This window comes from Pteronotus mesoamericanus, unplaced genomic scaffold (assembly GCF_021234165.1).
Source record: "Pteronotus mesoamericanus isolate MK-2021 breed Mesoamerican mustached bat unplaced genomic scaffold, CSHL_Meso_final contig_42, whole genome shotgun sequence".
NCBI lineage: Eukaryota > Metazoa > Chordata > Mammalia > Chiroptera > Mormoopidae > Pteronotus > Pteronotus mesoamericanus.
The window spans coordinates 5,758,389-5,784,455 of NW_026555157.1; the positions used below are offsets into that span (position 1 = coordinate 5,758,389).

A 26,067-nucleotide genomic window follows, 5' to 3' on the forward strand; every position below is an offset into this window, starting at 1 on the left:
GTATTTTATAAAAGCTGAAGAATGTATGGGAGAGCTGATAAGTTTTCAGTATTTAAGTTTATGATCTGTGGTGGCCAAACAAACATAACAACAACAACAAAAAATCAAAAACAACAGTTACAAGTAATTCTGTTTTGACATTAATACTATATGACAATAAAAGTGACAAAATGGCTCAGTAACCCAAAAGAAGGTAAAAAAGAAGAAAAGCAAATAACCCACTTATCTAATGCTTAAGCCATCTATATTCACCCTAAATGCACATAATTTTTCTAATTCATCTAACAGATTTTTAACGGGTATTGCAATAACATGATTTCAGATGTTGGAAGTTGCTTTAATTTTAAAAGCAGGCCAGTTCTCAGTTTTCCTGGTCAATGACGTCACCATTTTCTCTATATGAACCTGTATGATTCTGTGTTTGTTGCTCACAGTATCAGAAATTTCATGAGCAGAGCCAGCCTCTTTTGCAAGATACAAATCAAAGCCGCCCAAGGAACTTTGGAGGGAAAATCTGTCCTCACCTTCCATAGCATCATTCATTGACTTGCCAACAGACTCCCAGATAGAAAAAAAAAACAATACGTGATATAATCCCTGACCTAAAGGAAAATCTCATGGGGACTTTTAATTAATTTAAATATTCAAGTGTCAGTGTGTGAACTACCTACCAGCAATCATGCACTAATTAAGACCAATTTATTCAACAATACTATGTTAGAGATTTCGAGGGACACACAAAAATAAAAGGCCTTCATCTTAAGGAGGAGGCAAATTGAAAGACAGTTTTACAAAAACGAGATAGTGGTATGTTATGGAAAGGAGACAGGTTCCATACAACAATCCAAGTTCAAATTCAGATGTGCGTGCCACTTGTTAGTGTATCAACTTTTGATGTTCTGTTTACTTTTTTATATATAGCTTTATCATTTTTGCCTTTTATATTTAAGTCTCTTATAAGATTGAGTGAAAGAAATTTTGATTTTCTAATTACAGTTTACATTCAACATTATTTTGTATTAGTTTCAAGTGTACGGCATAGGGATTGACAATCACATACTTCACAAAGTGTCCCCCTGATATTTCCAGTGCCCCCGTGACACCTGCATAGTTACTACAGTATTATAGACTATATTCCCTGTGCTGTACAACCTTCCATTTTCTTATCTATAAAATAAGAATATTACCTACTCTCAAAGTTGTTACGAAAATGAGTGGGATGATTTGTGACAGGACGAAAATAATTATTTTTGTGTTATGAGAAATATTTTTAAAGCCCCCTTCTGTAATTCTAAAGACAGCAAACTCAGCCTCTATTGGGCAGGCTGGTAGATCAGACTAAAGAATGAAAATTGAGAGAGCGAAGCTGCTTGTGGAAGCAAAGAGAGAAGTAGAGCGTCCCTGTGTGTGTGTGTGTGGGGGGGGGGTTATGTCTAGATAACTTAGAATCACACTGAGAAGAGCTTTGAAAGCCAGATGAAAGCCAAATGAAAAGTTTGTACTTGAGGTAGTGAGCAGTCATGAGCTTTAGGAAGGTTTTGAGAAAGACTCTTTGATCATGGACATTTTTTCTAAAGAATTGATCCTTTGTGTTATGGAAATGTAATAACAGAACAGTACTGGAAAAAGGAGAAACTACTTTATTATTACTGTTATTCTATGAGTATATTAAATGCCAGTTACTGTCCTAGACGGTAGGGATGCAGCATGAAAAAAATAGACAATACTCCCTTCTTTGTGGTGCTTCTATTGTAGTGGGAGAAGGAGACAATAGACAAGATAAATAAGTAAAATATGTTGCATGTTAGGTAATGGTAAGTACTAAGCAGTAAAATAAAGCAGGGGGAGCAGATAGGCAGTGTTGGGTGTGATGAGGGTGAGGTTGGATTTTAAATAGCGGGGGCAAGGAAGGCTTGAGGGGATGTTTGAGGAAAAGACTAGGAAAAAAGGGCACAAACAAATCAACAGCAAATATGTCAAAGACTTTGAGAGGGGGGGGTGCCTGGGTGATTGTGGAAGAGGGGTTGGACCCGAGAAATGGAGGGCGATGAGTGAGAACTGTGAGGCCCAGGGAAGCAACTGGGCTCGGTTATCATATGGCTTCCTCTTACCTGTGTTATTTTTCTTCACAGAATTTACATTACTTGATGTTATATTACATGACTATCTTTTTTGTTGATTTCATATCTTTTTTTTTCCCCCTCAATAGAAAATAAGCTCCAAAAAGACAAGACTTTGTCTCTTCACCATAACTGTGTCTGACTCATACTGGGGATCAATTTTATTGAATAAAATTAATGAATGAAAGGGAGGAGCCTAGAATGGAATGTTAACTGCTGAAGAGTTAAAACAGAAAGGGTCTTCCAGTTTGACAGGAAGGCGTTTACTGGGCTGGTAGACTTTATGGGTCTTTGATGGTAATAAATGCTTGGGGTGGAGGTTAAGGAACAAAGAAATAGAAGAAAAGAAACCAGATAAAATGATACCAATCAGTCTTTAAGCTTCCTTAACAACAGTTGAATCAGGTAAGGATTACGCAGCTGACTGTGTATGTTATTTTCTTTTCTCTAGCTTATTTATGATGTATTTATCCTCTTAAATAGATACTTCACAAAATTGAATTTGTGGTGTAATGCTGATCCATTGCATCCCTTGGGGAACTGACAAATTCCTCTCTGCTCATTGTTAACATAATTTTAATTAAGATATTGAAAACCCCATATTAAGACTTAACTATAATCTCATTTACTGTGTGGGAGGTAAAATCTTAGAAAAAGGATATCCCTAAACTGCAGAGTATGAAACAGAATTAAGCTTAAGTGACTGGAAAACATTTTTATAATGAAATGGAGTATGTGAAAGACCTTTGTTATAGTAGCAAAATATACAAATAGTGTCATTGAAAAGATAACTAACTGCTTATATTCTTGTCTCAGCTTGAAAAAATGCAGACCTTCAGAGCTATAAGTACATTGTAATAGAAGGGAGCATCCTAGGGACTCAGATATTTACATGGTATTATTTAAAAGAAAATGCTGTAGGCTGTGAATTATTTATCAAAAGCCTTGTAAACATTTCTGTGCCAAAGAATGAAGAAAATACTAGAAACGAAAAGAAAAGAAGGAAATTGTTCTTGCAGTAGAGATGGTAAAGCTTTGTATAAGTAAAATTTTGGGGGTGAGGGGACATATGTAATCCTCATGAATACAGCCTTCAAGAGGCAGAGTTCAGAGAAGAGAACTAAACAATAAAATGCAAAAATAATTTTATGAGACTGTGTTAATAGCACCACCAAGAGAAGTTCCCTGCTGGGGGTGCTTTCATTCTTAGGACTCTTGGTTACTGCATCTTGTCTGTTTTTGATCATAAGAAAGATTTTTACCAAAAAAAACGAACGTCCTAAGCAGAATCATCATGGATGATAACAAAGTGGTTGCAACTTAAGGCATTATTTATTATATAGTTCCTCTTGTAAGCTTATCTTGAGTTTGCTGCTAACTGTTGTGGGAAATAGTCCATGCTGCTTATAAACTGGTCAAAAAATATTTAGTTCAGAGTTAGAAACTCTAACAAAGTATGTAGATTTCCCTTATAAATAACACATCATAAGAGAACTAAATTTTATGACACACCAGAAGTAAATAAGACATTTTAAGGTCATTTTGCAAAATAAACCTTTAAAAATATGTGCACTTCCGAGAGCACGAATTCCTTTGCAGGGTAAGTACAAAAATATTTTGAAAGAGACAAAAGTAGCTTAGGATCAGTTTTATTTGCTTTCCTCTGCCCACACAAGGCTTCTGTTTCTCTTGATTTGGGTAAAAGAGAAAATGGCGATGGCAGACGGGACGGCCCTGCAGTTCTTTCTGTGCCAGGCTGCATGTGGCCACTTCACCGGCTTTCTGAGAGAGCACAGTTTCCAAAATGCCATGTAAAATATATGCCCATGTTTCCTGGGAAGGGGGAAGAGGAAGCTCTCCCACACTTTGTTTAGCACAGTGAAGACGGCATGAAAGGCGAATACATCCACAGTGGGCAAGCTCCAGGGGCTGACAGCCCCACGCCTTCCACCAGGGAAGGGCAGTGGGGAGCATGGTTGTTTCAGTGTGTGTTCAAGGGTCTTCAGATCAAGGAGCAGACAGGAGCTTTGCCTTACCTCTGCCTTTGCCATTTTCTCTTTTTACTGTCTGCCCACCTTCTCACACATTTACAAAATACATGTTAGGAGGAGCATTCTGGGTCTACTTTCCTGAAGTACATAAACTAACTAACATAACACTCTCTCCTAAAGAAATACATCCCCAAAATGTAGGTTGGTTTTGTGTGAGCCTTTTGGAGTGGATCTTACAGGATTCCCAAAGTGATGACCTGGCTGCCAAATGGTACCCCCAACTCTCCCAACCCCTCTGTGCCCTGCACTTCCAACATCACACACGCACACATCTTAGTCACAAGTGCCACCAACACTTCTGGCTCCTGCACTCAATGCATTAAGGCTCTGTAACCCCTTTTAGACAGATAAACTGGGATTCTGTCAAAAGACAAGGTGTCCCTTCAACATTCCAGGTATGCTCCCTATCCCCATCCCTATCCCCACATTTTCCCCATCATGCTTTGGGGCCTCAAACCCCAGGCTCCAACCTCCTCAATATTTCCATTGCACTGCTGTTGAGTTTATACTCCGTGTCTGCTCTGTAGCAACCGGAGATGTGATACATCTCTCCAAAACAGCAGAGGGACTCCTTTGTTCCTCCTGGTGAATCAAACACATGGCTCATTTGTCAGAGTCATTGTTACACCTTTGCGAGATACCGATTTTTGAAATTATCTGTACAAAGATCGTAAAACGTAAACATCCCTTAAAAGAAATGATAGAATATGACTGTTATAATGCAGTCATCCCTGGGATGCATCCCAGTGTAATTTTCTACAACATGTATGGCTGCCTCCCTTCGTAGTGTGCATGTAACACTACTTCTGGCAGTGCCGTGGTCCCTGCTTTGACAGGGGCAGTGACGTTCAAGGACATTTTTGCAACCTATAAAAATGTTTTCCTGTGTTTTTCTACAGATCTAAATAAAGTGCTTGTTTTTCAGATTTTAAATCAAAGTGACAATGTTTTATTGAAACAAGAAGAAAAGGAAGATTCTCTTATGAAAAGAGGTAAGAAGTTCAGCTTATATATATATATATTAGCTATAATGTTTGAGTTGTTATCAGTATGACTATGTGACATATCTTATATGGGACATAGATCAGAAGTTTGGCAGTAATAGTTTGGATTTAAAACGTTAAATTTGTCATTCTGGAAGTGGGAGGAGACGTCAGCAGAGGTTCACCAACTGTCTGTGTTTTGAAAAGGCAGAGAGAGACCTCCTGCCTGAGAATAGTACTCCCAACACTGCCATGCTGACTGAAAGACCGAACAGTAGACATATGTGTTACCCTTCATATTAAATTCTATTTCATGATCTGCTGAGGATTCATAACAGTTCTATAACTTTAGAATATATTAGAAAATTATAACAACATTCTCTGAACCTACAGTTGTGAGGTTCTCTGAGTGACATGACCGACTAGATGGTTCTAGGTTTCTTCCTGCTTTAAGGTTAGACCTCTACTGGAGACACATTTCACATTGGGATCTGGTAAGATGTCTTTGACCCTGAACCCAAAATGGAATACACAAGGATATTAGAAGGAGACACACTGGTGGGAGAAGGGAATTTGAACAGCCCTAATCAAGTAACTCCATGCACAACAGTAGCAGATAATAAGCATCATTAAAAAGATAATAAAATGTTACTATAAATTGCCTTGAGAATGTATTGGTACAGTTTTACAAAAGGATATTTGAATAGAAAGCCAAATTATATAAGTAGTTAATGAACCAATAACGCTTCTTTCAGTTTATTATGAGATCAAAAATCAACTATTTTCATTTTATGTTCTTTTGAAGAAAAACAGGAGCTGTGCAGCAATACTACAGAAATAAAAAAAGCCTCTTCATTACCTAACTGGAAAAGGTAAGTGTACTGCAATTATACAAAATCCAAGTGAGTGAAATTATAGTGTTGAAAAGTAATTATCAGTGTTTAAATACAAGAAGAAAGAAAATAATAGCAACAAGCAAAGGCAATTAAGAGTGGAACCAAATTTTACAAAGGAGACAAGAAAGAATAGAAAACACTAAATTTCTTATTTTCCCCCCGAACCTTTTCATTTTCTTTTGTGAGAATTCGGGAATAATAAAATAGAACAGCCTTCACTTGTTACTCACAGCAAGCAACTAATTCACATTACCGTAATGTAGTCCAAGAATGGAAAATGTCGCCTATATAAGGTATGACTGTGAAATCATGAACTGTTTTTTTGTGTAGTTCATTACCTAATTGTCACACATGTATGCAATTATAATAATCATTGCATGCTAGAATTTTCTCGACATGAGACCTTTATGACTTTTCAAGTAAAATCAGTTGAATACTTTGGATGCCTGATGGAATGAAAAGAATCTTTTCAAGGGAGCAAACTCTTAACCCTCACTCTACTACAAACCCATCTAAGCTGCTTTTCAGACAATCAGACCCAGTGACTGAATCCAGATTCCCTGCTCTTTTTGCACAGGAGCACACAGAATTAAGTGCAAGAAAAAACAGAAAGGAGCGTTTATGTTCCTGAACATGCTGACAGAGTAGTCACTCTTTAACAGTCACATTCTATCTCTTCACTCTTCTATTAGAAAGCCTTTCACAGTCCCATCACTGTCAAGATAAACGAGAAACTCCTTAGCATGGCACAAGTCCCCCTCAGGGATATGAAGAATTAACATCATTAAAATGTCCATAGTACCCAAAGCAATCTATAGATTTCAACACAATTACTATCAAGATACCAATAACATATTTCACAGAACTAGAACAAATATTACAAAAATTTATATGGAACAACAAAAGGCCCCACATAGCAACAGTGATCCTGAGAAAGAACAAAGTTGGAGGAATCACACTACCTAATATCAAACTATGCTACAAAGCCATAGTAATCAAAGCAGCCTGGTACTGGCATAAAAATAGACACATAGATCAATGGAACAGAATAGAGAGCCCAGACATAAACTCACTTCTCCATAGTCAGTTAATATTCAGCAGAGGAAGCAAGCACATACAATGGGCTAAAGATAGTTTATTCAGTAAATGGTGTTGGGAAAATTGGACATATGTGCAGAAAAATGAAACTAGACCCCCTCTTACACCACACATAAGAATAAATTCAAAATGGATTAAAGACTTAAATATTTGACCTGAGACCATAAAAATCCTGGAGAAAACGTAGGTGGTCAAATCTTGGGCATTGCTCATAGCAATATTTTTTCTGATATATCTCCTCAGGCAAGGGAAACAAAAGAAAAAAAGAAACAAATGGGACTACATCAAACTAAAAAGTTTCTGCACAGCAAAGTATATCATCAACAACATAAAAAGACAACACACAGGATAAGAGAACATATTGCTGATATACCTGATAAAGGATTAATATCCAAAATTTTTAAAGTACTTAGAAAACTCAACACCAAAAATAATAATCCAATTAAAAATGAACAAAGGACCTGAACAGACACTTTTCCAAAGAGGACATACAGATGACCAACAGATATATGAAAAGATGCTCAACGTCACTAATCATCAGAATAATGCAAGCTAAACTAACACCACAATGAGATATCACTTCATGCCTGTCAGAATAGCTATCATCAGTAAATCAACAAACAAGTGCTAATGGGGATGTGGAGAATGGGAAACCCTTTTGCACTGTTGGTGGGAATGCAGACTGTTGCAACCACTATGTAAAGCAGTATGGAGCTACCTCAAAAAAGTTAAAATTGGATCTGCCTTTTGACCCAACTATCCCACTTCTCGGAATGTATCCAAAGGAACTTGAAACACTAATTCGAAAAAACGTAGGCATTCCTATGTTCATTGCAGCATTATTTACAATTGCCAAGTGTCCAAGTGTCTATCAGTAGATGAATGGATAAAACAACTACAGGATATTTATACAATGGAATTCTGCTTAGCCATATGAAAGAAGAAAATTTTACCCTTTGTGATAGTGTGGATGGACCTGGAGAACACTATACTAAGTGAAATAAGCCAGTCAGAGAAAGACAAATACCATATGATTTCACTCATATGTGGTATCAAATGAACAAACTGAACTGACAAGGAAAATGGGGACAGACTCATAAATGGAGAGCCAGATGACAGCCAGGGGTTGAGGAAGGGGACATTATAGGATGGAGAGATTGAGCAAAAAGAAAAAGGGACTCATGGACATGGACAATAGCATGGAGACTGCTGGGGGAAGGAGTATAAGGGGACTAAATGGTAGTGGAAAAAATATAACGAAGATTAAACTAAAATTTTTAAAACCAATTAATTGTATGCTTAAGTCAGGTGAATTTTATGTCACCTAAATAACACTCACCTCCTCCCAGGACCACACTAGATTTACAACTTAGTTATATAAAAAGCATCCTGAATAAGCAAAGGAATGCTAGGTGGAGAGAAACCTTAAACTAAAGACTTACAGAAGAAAGCACTTTACCATATTGAGACTGGTAGGAAGTGTGGAGTCGTGAGAAGGCTGGCTGGGCTCACACGGGTAGTGTCTGAAGTTCCAGAGGGATATCTCAGTGGCAGAGGTCCCCCCTGAGAATGTGCAGTCTAAATCTCAAGCTGGATTCTCTGCCTAGAGCACCAGAACCAGGAATGGAACCCAAATACCATCTGGCTGTGAAAAGCAGTGGGGTTTCTGACCACCAAGGAGAGACAGCTAGAGATACAGAGAGTCTCTTAAAGGGCCAGTGCACAAAGTTTCATTTCCCACCACTTACCCTGGGCTCTGGCAAAGGGAGGGGAGAGCATACCAGAGCCACATAAGGAAGGAAAGTCTGGGGTTGGTGGTTCTGGGGAGAGAGCTGAAGGATCAGCCGCTAGGATCCCCGTGTTGAGTCCTTCCCCATTTTGCAGAATCCATCTTTCTGAAACAGGCTACTCCCCTTCAAGTGGCATCAACCTGAGTGGAAACAATAGCCCCACCCACAGGTCTCCATCTCACTCACTGTGAGGAGCTTAAGCCAAGATGCTGAAGAGTAAAGCTGGAGGCACTTTCAGTGATTAAGCCTAACAGCCTACAGGCAAAAAAGGTGGATTTCTGGGAACTTTGAAACTTTAGCTAACCCTCCACCACGCCCAGTGCTGGTAAAAGCTGACCTTGGTGCTCAGCTTGGTCCTTTCTGTGCATAAACAGGTCCAGCAGAGGAGCCATAAGCTGTGGATTGTTGATAGTTCCAAATAGGTTGCCCAGAGCCAGTCACAGGCAGCATATGACATAAGGTTGCACCATAATCTTTGCACATCTCCCTAATACAAACAAACACAAAGAGCAGTCATAATGAGAGCAAGAGGAGCAGACCCCAAATGAAAGAACAAGAGAATTCTCCAGAATAAGAACTAAATGAAATGGAAGTAAACAACTGATCAGATACAGAGTTTAATGATTATAGGGATGTTCAACAACATGAAAAACCAGAAAAAAACTACAAAAAAGGACCAGTCAGAATTAAAGAATGCAGTATCTGAAATTAGCAGTACACTGGAAGGAATAAACATCAGGTAAGGTGAAGGAGAGGAACAAATCATCAATTTGAAAGACAAATAGGAAAAAAACACCAATGCAGAGCAGCAAAAAGAAAAAAGAATTTTTAAAAAATGAAGAGGGTTTAGGAAACCTTTGGGACAACACAGAGCATAACATCATCTACATCTGATCTACATCAGAAGGAGAAGAGAGTGAGCAGGGCAATGAGACCTATTTGAAGAAACAATAACCAGCTTAGGATCCAAGTTGGTGGAGGAATGTGTGGTAGCTACACTAACCTCCTCCTAGGACCAATCTGTGATTACAACTAAATTGTAGAGAAGTCATCCAGAATAAATGACTGAACACTAGCTAGATAGAAGCCTTATAACCATGGACAGAGAGAAGAAACCACTTCACCACAGTGTGAACAGTAATGAGTGTGGAGAAAGTGTGAGGGGGCTGGCTAGGCTCCCATGGGCAACAGCTGAAGTTCCAGAAGGATAGTTCCATGGCTGTGTGTCCCCCCCTGAGAAGTGTGGGATCTATACCCCAAGCTAGGCACCCCAGCCTATAACACCAGAGCCAGAAAGGAACCCAGGTAATATCCAGTTGTGAAACGCAGCAGGGTTTCTTTCTGCCAGGGAGAAACACCTGGAGATGCAGAGCGCTTCTTAAAGGGCTGACGCACAAAATTTCATTTGCAGCCATTTGTCTGGGCTACGCCAGAGGGAAGGTAGACTAGAGACATCTGAAGAGAATCTGGGGTTGGTGACTCTGGGGTGAGAACTGAAAGAACAGCCACCAGGATCCCTGTGTTGAGTCATTTCCCCATATTGCATAAGCCATCTTTTCTCAGACAGAGCCTCATCTCCAGGTGGCATCAGTCTGAAGGGAAGCAATATCCTGGACCACGAACTACTCTACCCCACCCTGTGGTGCCTAAGCCTAGTGGCTGATTACAGTTTGATTAGAATAACAACTGATCAGTTTAATGGCTGATTAGTTTAACAGCTAAGTGGGATAACAAAGAAGCCACCAAAATGGTAAGAAAAGAAAAAAAAAAACAGAAGCCAAATGAAAGAATAAGAGAATTCTCCAGAAGAAATATTTAGATGAAATGGAGGCAAGCAATTTATCAGTTTAGAGTAATGATTATAAGGATACTCAACAGCATGAAAAAAGACATAGAAACCATAAAATAGGATGAGTCAGAAATAAAGAATACAATATCTGAAATAAATAATACATCAGAAGGAATAAACTGTAGGTTAGATAAAGCAGACGATTGAATCAGTGTTTTGGAAGACAAGATAGAAAAAACACCCAGATATAGCAGCAAAGGAAATAAGAATTTTTAAAAAGTGAGGAAGGCTCAAGAAATATTTTGGACAGCATTAAGCATAACAGTGTCTGCATCATGGGAATACCAGAAGGAGAAGAGAGTGAGGAGGAGCTTGAGAACCCCTTTAAAGAAATACTGACCAAAAGCTTCCCTAATCTGGTGAAGGAAAAAAATCACACACGTTCAGGAAACTCAGAGTCCTAAACAAGTTGGACCCAAAGAGATCTACACTGATACACATCATAATTAAAATGTCAAGGCTTAAAACAAGGAGAGAATCCTAAAAGCTGCAAGAGAAAAGCAAGGAGTTACCTATTAGGGAGTGCCAGTTAGACTGGCATCTGATTACTCAACAGAAACATTTCAGGCTGGAAGGGGTGGCATGAAATAGTCAAGGTGGCAAAAAGCAAGGACCTACAACCAAGGCTACTTTACCCAGCAAAGCTGTCATTTAAAATTGAAGGAGATATAAGGAGCTTTCCAGAGAAGAGATCAAGCTAAAACAGTTTGTTAATTCCAAACCAGTGCTGCAACAAATGTTAAAAGGCTATAACTCTAGTAAACATTTACTCACCCAACATGTAAAGCAAATCTTGATGGGCATAAAGGGAGAGATGGACAGAAATGCAGTCATAGTTAGGGATTTTAACACCCCACTGACTTTAGTGGATAGATCTTCCAGGCAAAAAAATCAACAAGGAGACAACAGACTTAAATGACACACTAGATCAAATGCATTTAATTGATATCTTCAGAGCATTTCACCCCAGAACAGCAGAATATACATTCTTTTCTAGTGCAATGGAACATTTTCCAGGATAGACCTCATGTGAGGACACAAAACAAGTGTCAATAAATTTAAGAAGATTGAAATCATATCAAGCATCTTCTCTGACCACAAGACAATGAAACTAGAGATCAACCACAAGATAAAAACTGAAAAACACAGACATGGAAGTTAAATAACATATTTTTAAACAATGAATGGGTTAACAATAAGATCAAGGAACAAATCAAAAAATACCTTGAAACAAATGAAAATTAAGATACAACATTTCAGAATCTGTGGGAAACTAGGAAAACAATCCTAAGCGGGAAATTTATATCACTACAGACCTCTCTCAAAAAACAAAAAGCTCAAATTAACAATCTAACTTTGCAATTAAAAGAACAACAAACAAAGCCCAATGTGAGTAGAAGGAAGGAAATAATAAAGATCAGAGCAGAAATAAAAGAAATAGAGTCTAAAAATGAAACAAAAGATAAATGAATCCAAGAGCTGGTTCTTTGAAAATATAAACAAGAATAACAAACCTTTAACCAGACTCAACAAGAAAAAATGATAGAGGACCCAAATGAAATGAAAGAAGTAAAATAACAACTGACACTAAAGAAGTACAAAGGATTGTAAGAAAATATGAACAACTGTGTGCCAACAGAATGGGCAACCCGGAAGAGATGGATAAATTTCTAGCAACACAAAATCTTCCAAAACTAAATCAGGATAAATCAGAAAATCTGAATAGGCAGATTACACTCAATGAAATTGAAGCAGTAAAAAAACTCCCAATAAATACAAAAGTCCTGGTCCAGGTGGCTCACAGGTGAATTTTACCAAATATTCAAGAACTAACACCTCTCCTCAAACTATTCCAAAAAATGCAATAGGATAGATGACTCCCAAGCTCATTTTACAAGGCCAGCATTATCCTAATTTCAAAATTAGATAAAGACAGTATAAAGAAAGAAAATTATAGGCCAATATCTCTGATGAACACAGATGCTAAAATCCTCAACAAAATATTAGCAAACTGAACAGCAGTGAATCAAAAAGACCAAACCCCATGATCAAGTGGGATTTATTTTCAGGGATGTAAGGTTGGTACAACATTTGCAAATCAATAAATGTGGTTCACCACATAACAACATGAAGGATAAATCCACCCAATCATATCAATAGATGCAGAAAAAGCATTTGATAAAAGCCAGCGCCCATTTATGATAAAAACTCTCAGTAAAGTGGGAAAAGAGGGAACATACCTAAACATAATAAAGGCCATATATGACAAACCCACTGTCAGCATCATTCTTAATGGGCAAAAACAGTAAATGTTCCCCTTAAGAATGGGAGCAAGACAGGGATGTCTGCTTTCACCTCTCTATTTAATATAATACTGGAGGTCCTAGCAACAGGGATCAGACAAGAAGAAGAAATAAAAGACATCCAAATTGGAAAAGAAGAAGTAAAACTGTCTTTATTTGAAGATAACATGATATTGTACATAGAGAACCCAAAAGATACAACAAGAAACTACTAGAACAATAAAGTAGCAGGATTCAAAGTAAATATCAAGAAATCAGTTGCATTTTTATATGCCAATAATGAACTATCAGGAAGGGAGATTAAGAAAATCTGATTTACAGTTGCCTCAAAAACAATAAAATATCTAGGAATAAATCTAACTATATCTGTACTCTTAAAATTATAAACACTGAAAAAAGAAATTGAAAGATACAAATAAGTGGAAGCACATACCATATTCGTGGATAGGAAGAATTGAGATCATTAAAATGTCCATACTACCCAAAGCAATGTACAGATTCAACACAGTGCCTTTCAAGGTACCAGTGACGTATTTCACAAAACTAGAACAAATATTTCCAAATTTATATGGAACCACAAAAGGCCCTGCATAGCAACAATGATCTTGAGAAAGATGAACAAAATTGGAGGGATCACAGTACCCAATATCAAACTATACTATAAAGACATAGTAATCAAAACAGCTTGGTACTGGCATAAAAACAGACACAAAAACAGAACAGAATAGAGAGCCCAGAAATAAATCCACACTTTTATAGTCAATTAATATTTTACAGAGGGAGCAAGCACATACGGTGGACTAAAAATAGTTTATTCAATAAATGGTGTTGGGAAAATTAGATATATATGTGCAGAAAAGTAAAAAAAAACAAAAACAAAAAAAAAACCCATAAAATTTTACCCATGAGACAGCATGGATGGAATTGGAGGACATTACTCTAAGTGATACTCATCTGAGAAGGATAAATAAGTATGATTTAACTCATATGTGGAATTTATTGAACAAACTGAAGTAACAAGCAAAATAGAAACAGACCTATAGAGAGCAGGCTGACAGCTCTGGGGGTGGTGTTTAGGGGGTGGGGGGATCAATGTAAATAGTAAAAGGACTCAGACATGGACAACAATGTGGTGATTACAAGGGGGAGGGTGTTTGGTGAGGAATAGCATATAAGGGGAATAAATGGTATTGGAAAAAAGACAATAAAAATAAATTTTAAAAAAGATTGAACCCTAATTATGAACCTCCAAGGTCTTATTAATGAGGCATAATAATTTTCTTAAAGTCTACATTAAACAGCTTCCACCTGTTGTGCTAAAAAAGTAAAATAGCCCACCCCACTTCTGACAAGGCACATGACCCAATCTTACCATCTTCTTTTAGATCACTTACTACTGTTTTAAAGAATCTTGTTATCTGTTTTTTTATTGTTGACACTATTACAGATGCCCACACCGCCCCTCCCCAGCCTTCACCACATTGTTTTCTGTGTCCATGGGCTATGCTTCTATGTTATTTGGCAAATCTCTTCCAGTCCCCTCACTACCCTCCCCTCAGAGATCTGTCAGTCTGTTCCATGTATCCATTACCTTTGGTTCTATTTTTTTCATCAGTTTATTTTGTTCATTCCAGTTCACCCGGAGCATTCTTCTTCCTCTAGATTTGACTACATTTTTTTTTCCAGTTGACTTTGCTCCTTTTTGATTTTATTTCTGTATGAACCTACCCCCAGGCTAAAATAGAACTTTAACAGCCTCTTTCAGCAAATAAAGGACAAATGGTATATATGACTACTGTTAAGAATAAATCAGTACCAATTTTATTTAACTGTGACCAGCCAAAAACCTCAGAACAAGATTTGTCAGGAATAAATAATAAGTTTTCTACTTTAGAATTGATTTTGTAGAACTACATAAATGATGATTTTCAGCTTAACACTTATGTCTTTGCTTTCATTTGCTATGTATTATTTCATTTGTCCTATGTTGATGTTTCTGAGTTTATCAGTATTTAATGTGATTCCTACTTTGAAATTAAGTGTACCAGTGGAAGATTTAAATCCAAGTTTTGGACACAAAGCCAGAGTTTCTGTAAGTGGTGGCTGTGGAGTTGCTTCTTCGCTGACAAAGTCTTATCAAAACACATCTGTCAAGGAAACAGTAAGAAAACTGACATCTAATTTATGGTAAAGATATTTACTAACATATTTCTACATGCTTCATTGAACTTTGTAAGCAGTGATAGCTCCTGATTTTTTCCTTATTAAGTGGTAATGTTAATGAGAAAATTCAATCAAATGATTTTATGGCTTGTTCCCTAACTATACAGATTTAGATATACCACGTGTTAACTGTCCCTGGAAATAAATCTAGAGTGGCCAACTGCCTATTACCCGGTCTGGCAATATGGTGAATAGCCCCTCTCGAATGCAATGAAGAATTCTTACTGAGTTTGCCTTACTGAATTTGTCTTCCTGAATTTACTTCCTTCTTTCCTTCCTATTATTTTCCTCATGACATTTGCATGGCCTTCTGAAAAGTCTCTTTTTGTAGCTTTTGATACTAAACTTCCTGGGGCAAACTGAGTTTTACTTTTTGGCTCAGTGTAGAATGTTAAATTTGTGGGCCTGATTAAGGAGGCTCCCAGTTCTCAAAAGATGTTGTCACAGACAGGGTGAAGACCAGGTTTCAGAGTTATTCCAAATAGGGACCAATGATAGGGGGTTTTCCAATCAGGCCAAAGCAGTTAGTATACTGAAAAGGGCTCTAAAATAAGGGTCACATGGGAGGACGGAGCTGGGGCAGGGGCAGCAACATGACCACATTAGTGCAGCTAGTTGGTTTGGTTGGGCTTTACGGACCACGGGGAACTGTGTGTGATAAGAGGCTTTTGGCCAAGGAGGCTGCACAGCATGCCGTGGCTGGAAGACATTTTTCCTTAGGATGGTTATTTTGACTCTCTGATGAGTGACTGATGGATTCTTTCTAGAGGAGAGACTTAGCAAAGAATAGAAGCAGGAAGGAAGAAAGAAATATGGAGGTTGGCTGTATATGTACGACGTGAACTCAATTTTGCAGTTGCTCTGGGCTCTATGGAAATTTTTGTGGCATCATCCAGGGCTGTGGAGCTGTGCTTATATGGGCATCAGGGCCCCACCTACTGTGGTTTAGGAACACACTCCCAACATCTGTCCTGCTGCAGAAGAAAGGAGGAAGCTTATCTGTAAGTGGATCTACCTTGGACTTTGCATCAGGACACATTTTACTAATGATACCAGGGATCCAGGGGCAAGTTATCAATGAAGTAACGAAGCTAGAGTGCTGCATTTCTGAACACTAAGTTCTGACCTCCAAATCTACTATAGTGCCGGGGTTGGCAAACTTACACTAGCCAGGGAAAGAGGCAGAAGCAGGCCAGGCCTCAGTGTTGTAGAGATGTCATGAGGTTGGGAAAGACCACTTCTCCAATGATCTGGATGGACGTCGGTCTCATGTTGCCATGGCCTATAACAGCGATTTTCAACTTTTTTCATCTCGTGGTACACATAAATTAATTACTAAAATTCTGCACACACCAAAAATATATTTTTTGCTGATCTGAAAAAAAATAGGTATAATTTTTATTCATTCACACCCGGCAACTCTTGTTGTGTTGGCTTTTGTTATTTGACAATCTAAGGGAAAAAAGGTCAGTGTCCCTGACTGAATAGTCATGTATTGCGTGTTTTTTAAGGAAAAATAAATATACATATATTCCTCACAGGAGGACATTTTTCCCACTGCTTTTATAGAGAGAGGAGTGGGGAGAGAGAAACATTGATTGGTTGTCTCTCGCATGCAACCAATCTGTGGACATTGGGGATGGAACCTGCAACCTAGATACGTGCGCTGACTGGGAATCAAAACAGCAGCCTCTTGGTTGACACTCCAGCCATCTGAGCCACACCAACCACTGCACATATTTTAAAAATTCTTGAGGCATACCAGTTGATAATCACTGGCCTGTGGTATAGTCCCTAAAGAATGGGATTCTCTAACTAGTTTCTTACCTTCTGTCAGTATTTGATCAGAAGTAATATGTAAGATTCTCAGCTTTGAATCAGGTAGCCATGAATTTGAATCCTGGTTTTTTCCTTATGATTTCTAAGATTCAGACATGTCATTGGTCACTGAGACCTTGTAGTATGCAATAAATTATATATGTATGTGCCTGTGTATGTCTGAATGAATATGTGCATATTACTAAAAATGTATGGATATGACTACATGCACAATGATTGTGACAGGCTTTCTTGACAATTAAGAGCTATAATTTTTAGACCATTACTATATTTTAAACATTCACTTAAGTGCTTTGTATATGTTTGCTCTTTATTTCCACAAACTTATGATTGGTATTATTTTTAACAGTTTTTTTATGGATAAGGAAACTGAAGCTTAGAGAAGCAGTAATACACTCAAAGTCTCAAAGAAAATTTACAGCTCCTAAGATCAGCTCTGGGTTTAACCTCTGGCTCCCTGATTTGAAATCTCATGCTCTTAACCACAGTGTATATACATACATACATAGGGATACACACACACACACACACACACACACATACAGACACATGGAAATATATACATATGAAAGTGTGTGTGTGTGCCCACACTGTGAGACCTGGAGAGACCTGTCTGGTTGTATTACAGCAGAGTTTGGGTGTGCCACTATGTATCATCATTTTGTTATTTTTTGTACCTGGCTAATTTTTGTTCTTTAAGTGTATCATTACTATTAATTTTAATGAGTTACATGTGATCAAAAAGGAGATAATCTGATTAAGTGTACTAAAACTTTAAAGTGGATCCACTTTTATAATTAGGCATCAATAGAAAATTAAAACTTCCCCAAAACCATTTCCCTAATGCACATGTAGAATTTTCATCTCCTGAAATCATCATGCTGTTATCAACTGAACACTCTGAAAGCTAAATGTGTTAATAAATAGCACTTTTCTACACCAGATTGAAATTTTGTGGTGATTGTGTTATAAAAATACTCAGCGGCAAAAGAATAACACAAAATGCAAGACTTCAACTGGAACAGAACGAGCGCCTCATTTCCCAGTTTTCCCTTTTGCCTTAAGCAGCAGTAGTATGTTTTCTCTCATTTCACCAGTGGAAACAGATTCCTTGTTTTCTTCTTCACTTGTGGTTTTTGGTATTTTCATCTGTCTTTTTAACAGTATCTAACAGTTTTCCTGATCTAATTTTTGGGGTAAAGAAAAAGAAAAATGTCTGTGTGCTTGTGCCTGGAGAGCCCAGGAGCTGGATAACCTGTCTGCTTTTCTAGTCAGTCCTAGCTGACAGAATCCCCCAGGGAAAAGCTATTTCTCAGCAGCTCTGTGCAGGAGAGAGGAGAAGGCTGAATACTGGGAAGGAGAGATAGCCAACCTGCTTGAGCCTGATGGGGGCAGGAGGCTGGGGTCCTTAATAATCGGGAAACCAGAGAGGATCACGATAGGGGTAACTTCTCAATCAGAGTTTCCATAAAAATTCCGTATGTATAAAGCAGATAGCAATGCTTAGCACATTTTTAGGGCTTTATAAAAAGTGGTCGCATCTGACCGGGGTCTCAGTACCTTTGGAAAGTACTCAGTCCCCCAACATGTCATGCCGTTGGTCTAGAATCCTTCCCTCATGTGCCCTCACCCCCAGCTCCTCACTGCTGGCTAGCTCCTCTACTTTGGGGCTCCCCAAATACGGCTAGGGTCCCCTCTCTCAGTAGCTATGGTGCTGCATTCTCATTCTCATCTTACCAGGCTTTTCTAGAAGTTCTTCCTTAGAAGATTGCTGATGAGCTCTAAACTCAGAAGAATTTATACCCACCACAAAAAGGACCAATGCTTAGAAGAGGGTTTAACCCTGTATGGGAGGAAGGGTGGCTGGATTTGGGGGAGGGAGCAGTGGTTTGTGTAAAAGACCTCTCACCCCTCTGTCCCACCAAACCAACCATAAAGTTGACCCATTTCTCAGGGACTCCAGATGCAGCTTTTCTTTCCCTGCCGTCTGACTGCTGCTCCTCTCAGATACCCAGAGGCCTTTTATCAGTCTGCCCCCAACCACTCATCTTCTTACTACCCAGACAAATATTCTGCAGAGTATATGTGTGCATGCATACGTGTTATATTTGATACTAGGCAATGCTGAGGATTTTAACTGTTCAGACTGAATCTCCTTAAAACTATAAATATTCACACAAATAATATATTCCCATCTCTGCTGTGCTTTTATTGCCAGGGAGATTATGCTGTATTTCTTTCCAGAGTATCAGCCACCATCGGAATTGGGCTATTCATCTGTGGAGGAATTTGTAGCAAGTTTGGAGGTAAGCCAGCTCTTGTGGAACTCTGAGGGAATGACAGAAGAACCTGAATTTAATCTCCAGTGAACAAAAATGTCAAGTGTTACCAGTAAGGGGAACTAAGTGAATGAAGATGAGGATCATTATACTAAATAAAAGACTCAGAATTAAAACCACTGTGGCCAAGGGTTAAATAAGCTTCGGGCAGATCTTACAGACTGAGAACAGTTGGTTGCAGAGATCAAAAGAAATAGGACATAGTTCCTGACTTTCCTTCTTTACACCAAAAATAGAGTTTCTATCTCTTAGACACATTTCCTCAGCCACCTTTTATGAGGAGCTGAGGTGAGGATGGGGTGGGTCAGCCACGTTAGGCGCTCAGAGCACTAGTCTTATTGGAATCACGAAGACATCACGCGGAAAGATGAAAACAATTGAATTTATCAAATCTGTCCCCAGGGACAGTACCATATAAGAAGGGAAGGAAAATGTTGATCAGCTACCTGATCCAAGTTCTAGGCTTTGAAGCTGCTTTTATACCAGGCAGTGCATGTTATAAGTCTGTTGTAGACAGCTGATTCTCTAAAAGTTAATATCCTGTTTTATTATAATTTACGAAAACAGCTGGAGCAATGCCCAGAGCAGACAAACAGAAAACTGAAAATGTGTTTCAAACAGGTAAGCTTCCTTTCAACACAGTCATTTATATTCTAAATGATCCTTTATTCCAAAGGAGAAATGATACACATTTCCAAAAGTTGGGTTTGGAAGGAAATCAAATTGGTGTTCACTTATCAAGACTTACATTAATGTAGCATATCAGATGTCACAAGGAAACATCCTTTTGATTTTGAAAATGTAAATGTTTCCACAGCATAAAGCTTATGAAACACTTGGAGCAGGACTATTATTTGTACCGGAAACATGACATTCTGAGTCTTGAAGAGATTCACTGAATTCCTGAGACACTGGACTAAACCAGAAATTGTCTGTAGATTAAAGTTTTAATTACAGTTAAGTGCTCTCTTAACATCTTCAGTAGGTTCTGTAACTTTAAGTGAAACTCTGTATAATGAACCAGTTTTACTATAGGCTGTTGATGGAAACAAGAGTTAGGTTCCTGTGGCATCCCATCAGTGTTACAATGAAACAGTGAAACTACCAGCTGTATTCTATGCAAGTTCATATTTCCCTGATTTTTTTTTGTTTATTTAGTATCTTATCAACAGTTTTTAAAGCCTATGATGTTTCCATTATAAGAGTAGTTATAAAAGTAGTTAACCTAACAAAAAAAGTAAAAGAAATAAAAAAAAATCATCCATAGTCCATTCTGAGATCACTGCTGTTACTATTTTGGTGTATTTCATTACAGCTTCTCTCTTTCTTTGTCTCTCTCTACCTCTTGCTCTCTCAGTAGAGTTTTTTTCCTTTTTCTTTTTTTTTTTATTGATTTATTTTAGAGAGAGAGGAAGGGAGAGACAAAGAGGGAGAGAGAAATATCAGTTTGTTGTTCCACTTATTTATGTATTCATTGGTTTATTCCTGTATTTGCGCTAACTAGGGATGGAGCCTGCAACCTTGGCATATTGAGATGATGCGCTAACCCATTGAGCTACCCAGCCAGGGGTGACATTTTCATTTTTTTACAGTCTTAAATAATACTGTGTATCTAGTTCTTAAAGATTTCCTAGGGAGAAAAAGTCCCTAGAGTCTTCCCGTTCTATTAGAGAAATGCTAAAGAAATCACATACCCTCAAGTCCCTTACTTCACACTCACAGGAACTGAGAATCCAAGATGTGAACTCCGGCACTAATCTCCAAGGTGACATGGGGAATTATTGTTGGAGCCAGAACAGCCAGAGGTTCACAGGTCATCATAGAGGCCACAGCAGTCTAGAACTTTTCTTGACACGAAGATTGATACTGAGGTGTTAGCTCTTCACTGACACTTGTGTTCGTTCAAACAGGTACACCAGCTCCATCTGTAGCACATATACTGGCATCTTCTTCCATGTGCTCATGCTGTTAAAGAGAAAACCACAAGCTCAAAATAACATCACTTGTAAGACTATACTTTCAGGGATCATTTCTATAGTTGGTTAAAATAGCATCACTTGTGTTAAAGCCCACGATACCAAACCTAGATTTAATACCTGACCTAATTACTGTTTTTAACCTCTTCCTAGAAATCTATTCTTATTCAGCCAATCCAGAATTTTCTGGTTAACACTACTGAGAAATCTGTCATGTGGGCGTCCTCATCCCCCACAGAAAGAAGAGGCAATCTGCATAATAAAAGCTCTTGTTCACTCCCCACTAAAAGATGTTCTGGTTTGAAAGTAAACCTTTCTTTTCTTACTTTAACAGCTCCCTTGCCCCACCCTTCTTTCTATAAAAGCCTTCCATTTTGTACAACCCTTTCGATAGCCCTTCTTATTGCTAAAGGGGATGCTGTGCAATTAATGAATTGCTTAATGAAGCCAATTAGATATTCAATTTTACTTATAAAATTTGTGTTTTTAAATAATGCTTACAGCCATGTTCTGGAAAATTACCATAACAACATGTTAATCTGTGAAGACTAGGGAGTGAATGGTGCCCCCTGGAGTTGTGCAAAGCACAACTGTAAGCAAAGGCATTGCCTCATCTCTTTAGTGAGAAATAGAGTGTATTTGAATAATCTGGTTTTATAAATAAGGAAATGAAATTGCAAAATAAGTTCCCAAAGACATGTAACTAGGCAAACTCGAAAGGAAAATTAGAACCTAAACCAGATTTCTTCTTAGAAGGGCTGTATTTGAATTTTGGGGTATGCCTAAACTGGACACCCCAGTTGATGTATTTGCCTCTGATACTTCTGACTGAGTTCTTACTGGACAGTGATGCACACAAATGAAGGCATCTTGTAGGTCTTAGTTTATCATTATTCAACTGAAAAGGAGCTTATTTTCTAAATAATGTACTGTTGAAAAAGCAGTAATTGAACATTTTCAGTTTGAAGACTTGTCAACATTTCCAAAGTAGAATAGAATAAAAAACTAGGTTTTCTTTCAATATACTTTTGACCCTATTTTAGCACTAATATTATTATCATCAGTGATTGTAAAACTGTGATTGATTAAAAGTTACTAGAGCCAGACACTGAACTAGGCCCTATGTACAGCCTCTTTTATCTTATATCCATTACCTCATTTAACTCTCACAACAACTTTGGGGGGTGGGTGCCACTATCTCCATGTTAGTAATGAGGAAATGGAGAGTCAGAAAGATAATATTCCAGTGTCACAATGCAAGTAGCAGATTTAGGGTTGGAACTCAGATTTGTCCCACTTCAAAGCTCTTTTTACTATACCACTTTCTTCCATCTTATTATCACGATTGTAATACTTCAGTTTTGTGATAGTTTGCATGTGTTATTTGCAGTAGATTTACTACATCTTCTTGGCCTGTTGGTGTAAAATAATCATTGTTTACTTACTAGACACCTAGATGTTACATGTTGAGATATATATGTGGGAGATGCTGGCAGTGAAATCTTGGAGAGGGGTGTGTGCATGCGGGAGGCAGGTTTAGTGTCCCATCGAGAAATGTCTTAATTGTAAGGCTGTAGCAGCCAGCTTGAAGAACTACCAGTAAGGCTCCTGGATCTTCCCACAGATCTTCATCTACTGGTTAGGGAACTCTGATTTAAGTAATTACACTGTAAAAGTTAGACATGTGCTAAGAATTAGACTGTAGTACATCTCAGTTTATCCAAGCTTATTATGTCCTTCATGTCTGTCTCTAAATGATAATCTTTTAGTGGCTACACTATCAGTAAAGGAGCCGAATTGTTGGGTATTGGAGGCCAGACTGAATTTAAAAAGTGTTTATTCAAGGTGAACTATACTAGCATAGATGATGAGTAGAACCCCTTTAATGTTCAGGGCAAGTGGGATTCAAAGAATCTAAGTAAAATAGTCAGGAGACCATGAGTTCCTGTTGAAATTGAGATGTTGCAAGCAAAACACAGAAAAGTTGGAATCATGACTTCCCTGATGTGAAACCGCTTGGTCTTAGGACTTTATTAATGACTGTTAGCTTTAGGTGGTAGTAGTAAAATCTATTCAAATCATTTCTTGAAGTCCATGTAGACAAATGTATGCAACTTGTTTGAAGGTGTGAACTTTTAATGAAGAGAGCCACATCCAAGCCCGGAAGGACCCTGGATAACCCTCAGACTTCTTTGGTCGCTTCATCCTGACCGCATCAGCGGTTTCCGTAACGACCATTGGAGGATCGCTGAGTCATCACAGCATTGGTCGCCCTGCACAACCCGAACTGCACTGCTGTCTTTTATTTTTCCCTCTCACAAGCCGTCTGGTCCACCCAAACTGGAATTGCTCCAACGTTCTAGACTAGCCTGCCTCAGAGCCTTTCCTGACCCTGCAGAATATTCTTATTTACTCTCCCAGTCCACAGTTGGCCTCTTGAAGTCCTGCCCAACCCTCCCCGTAGAACCTGGTCAGTGTTGCCTTCTCCATCAAGTCTTGCTCAGTCTCTCCAAGGGAAATTAATCTTGACTTTCTGTGCCCTCAGAGAGCCTTAAAACTTGATTTTAGCATTAACTAAATTTTCTTCCTTGTGTTGTAGCAGTTTCTGATATTTTATTTTTTTTCCCAACTGGATTATAGAATCTTTGAAGTTAACAACCCTCTCTCACCAAACTGTGTGTTCTGGTGGCATTCAGTCAGGACCTTTGAATACATTTAGATCTTACTCTTGTGTGTTGAATCAAAATTTATTGTGTCTGCTCTAGAGCCTGTCCACATAAACACTCGCATGCATATTCCTGTAAGGTATAAAATATTGTAGGCCTGTTTTACTTTATGCAAATGTCTTAGGATTTTGGAACTCCAGAGCTCTGACTTTTTAAATTCAAGGCAGAAAATTAAAAACTCAGTTGAATATCCTTTCTTTCAAATTTTAATTCTGTTCTGAATTACTGTAGATTGGGAAGAATGCCATTTTTCATCAGCCACAAATACCTTTACAAGTGTAAATTTATCCAGCAGAACTAAGCTTCTCATCTGTTACAAATCTCTACTCACCTTCATTAAAATGTTAATACAACTAGGGCTTCTTTTATATTAAGCTTTAAAAGTTGTCAAAATTGCTATATTTTGTGGAAACCTCCCAGAGATGTTAGCCTGAGAAAGGCAGAAGAATAAATTGGAAACAAGCTGGTAGTATTTGAAGGAAATATAGTTTGCTGGTTACAAGACTAAACTTTAAGAGACTAAATATGACTTTGAATGTAATGTGCTATATAAACATTCTTAATGTCACTGTTGTCTTTTGAACTTTTTATTTTGAAGTGATTATAGATACACAGAAATTGACAAAATAGCAGAGGTCTCACATACCCTTCGCCTGAAGCTTGTGCCCTACATTATTATATAATTATAGTATAATATCAAAACCAGGACATTGAAATTGGCAAAATATGTGTCTCATTTTATCATAGGTGCACATTTGTGTAACCACCACTAAAATCAGGATACAGAACTCCCATTACCACAAAGATCTTCCTTTACAGTCCTGCCTCCCGTGTACAAACGTGTCTAACTCTTGGCAACCATCAATCCGTTCTCCATCTCAGTAACTTTTGTTATTTTAGAAATGTTACAGCAGTAGAATCATACAGTATGTGTCACTTTATGATTGGCTTTATTCACTCAGCATGAGGTCCTTTCAAACCATTCAAGTGTGTCAATAGTGTGTTCCTTTTTGTTGCTGATGAGCATTACTTTTGGTTTTCTAAATAATGTTTGTAATATTTTATATCTCTTTTAAATTTTATTTGTTTATTTTATTGTTGTTATATTTAAAAAAGTTTTGTGGCTGTTGTTCAGGATGGCAAAAGTTGTAAAATCCTAGAATTTTGAAAACTAAGGAATATAAATGTCTGGCGACATCTGCACTATCTGACCTTGTCCTTATTTCAGCTGAACTGAATTATTTACCCGCCTCCACCTGCAGCCCATAGAAATGTCACGCCATGGGTTTGACTGATGCCTCCATGGAAGCATCTGTGAAGCTTCCTGGAGTAGGTGGTTGTTGCCTTAGCTGTAAACCATCAAATTCTTATAGTTTGAATTGAAGATGATCAAAAGTAGATTCCCCTCCAGGATCTTAGAACGTGGATTTCAAGGCAGGATTGGCCCACGTGTCTGAAATCCACTTGCTGCGAATGCTACACATCTGCCCTCCTAATACCCCGTTCCTTAAGGCTCACTGTGTGGGCAGGCATTGGTTATACAGAGGTGAACAAAATCTTTTTTTTTTTAACATTGAAATTACATTCTAAAGAAAGAGATAAACACATAAATAAAACATAATGCAGTGTCCTATAATGATAGATATTAAATGCCTAAATAAATAAACATATAGTGCAATGTGCCATAAAAATAACTGTATAGGGCTGGGGATAAAGAGTGATGGTGTGTGTTAGGGAAGGAGAGGCTATTCCAGGTGAGCACAGAACATTTGAGCCACATTTCAGTACAGACCTGAGGCAAAGAGTCAGCCTTGTTTAAATCTGGGGTCAAACTTACCAAACAGAGAGCTGTAGCAGGGGTTGAGGACCTGAGG

The 26,067-nt window shown here is 38.1% G+C and overlaps 1 protein-coding gene across 1 annotated transcript in view; it reads left to right on the top strand.

Annotated features, from left to right (window-relative positions):
• Window positions 1-26,067, top strand: part of MORC1 (MORC family CW-type zinc finger 1) — a 165,759-nt gene that overhangs the window by 134,928 nt on the left and 4,764 nt on the right. Inside the window, exons 21-25 of the mRNA XM_054577233.1 lie at window positions 5,097-5,163; window positions 5,960-6,026; window positions 15,131-15,277; window positions 19,371-19,458; window positions 20,059-20,112. Coding sequence (XP_054433208.1) covers window positions 5,097-5,163; window positions 5,960-6,026; window positions 15,131-15,277; window positions 19,371-19,458; window positions 20,059-20,112 — 423 coding nt within the window. The remainder of the gene's footprint in view (window positions 1-5,096; window positions 5,164-5,959; window positions 6,027-15,130; window positions 15,278-19,370; window positions 19,459-20,058; window positions 20,113-26,067) is intronic.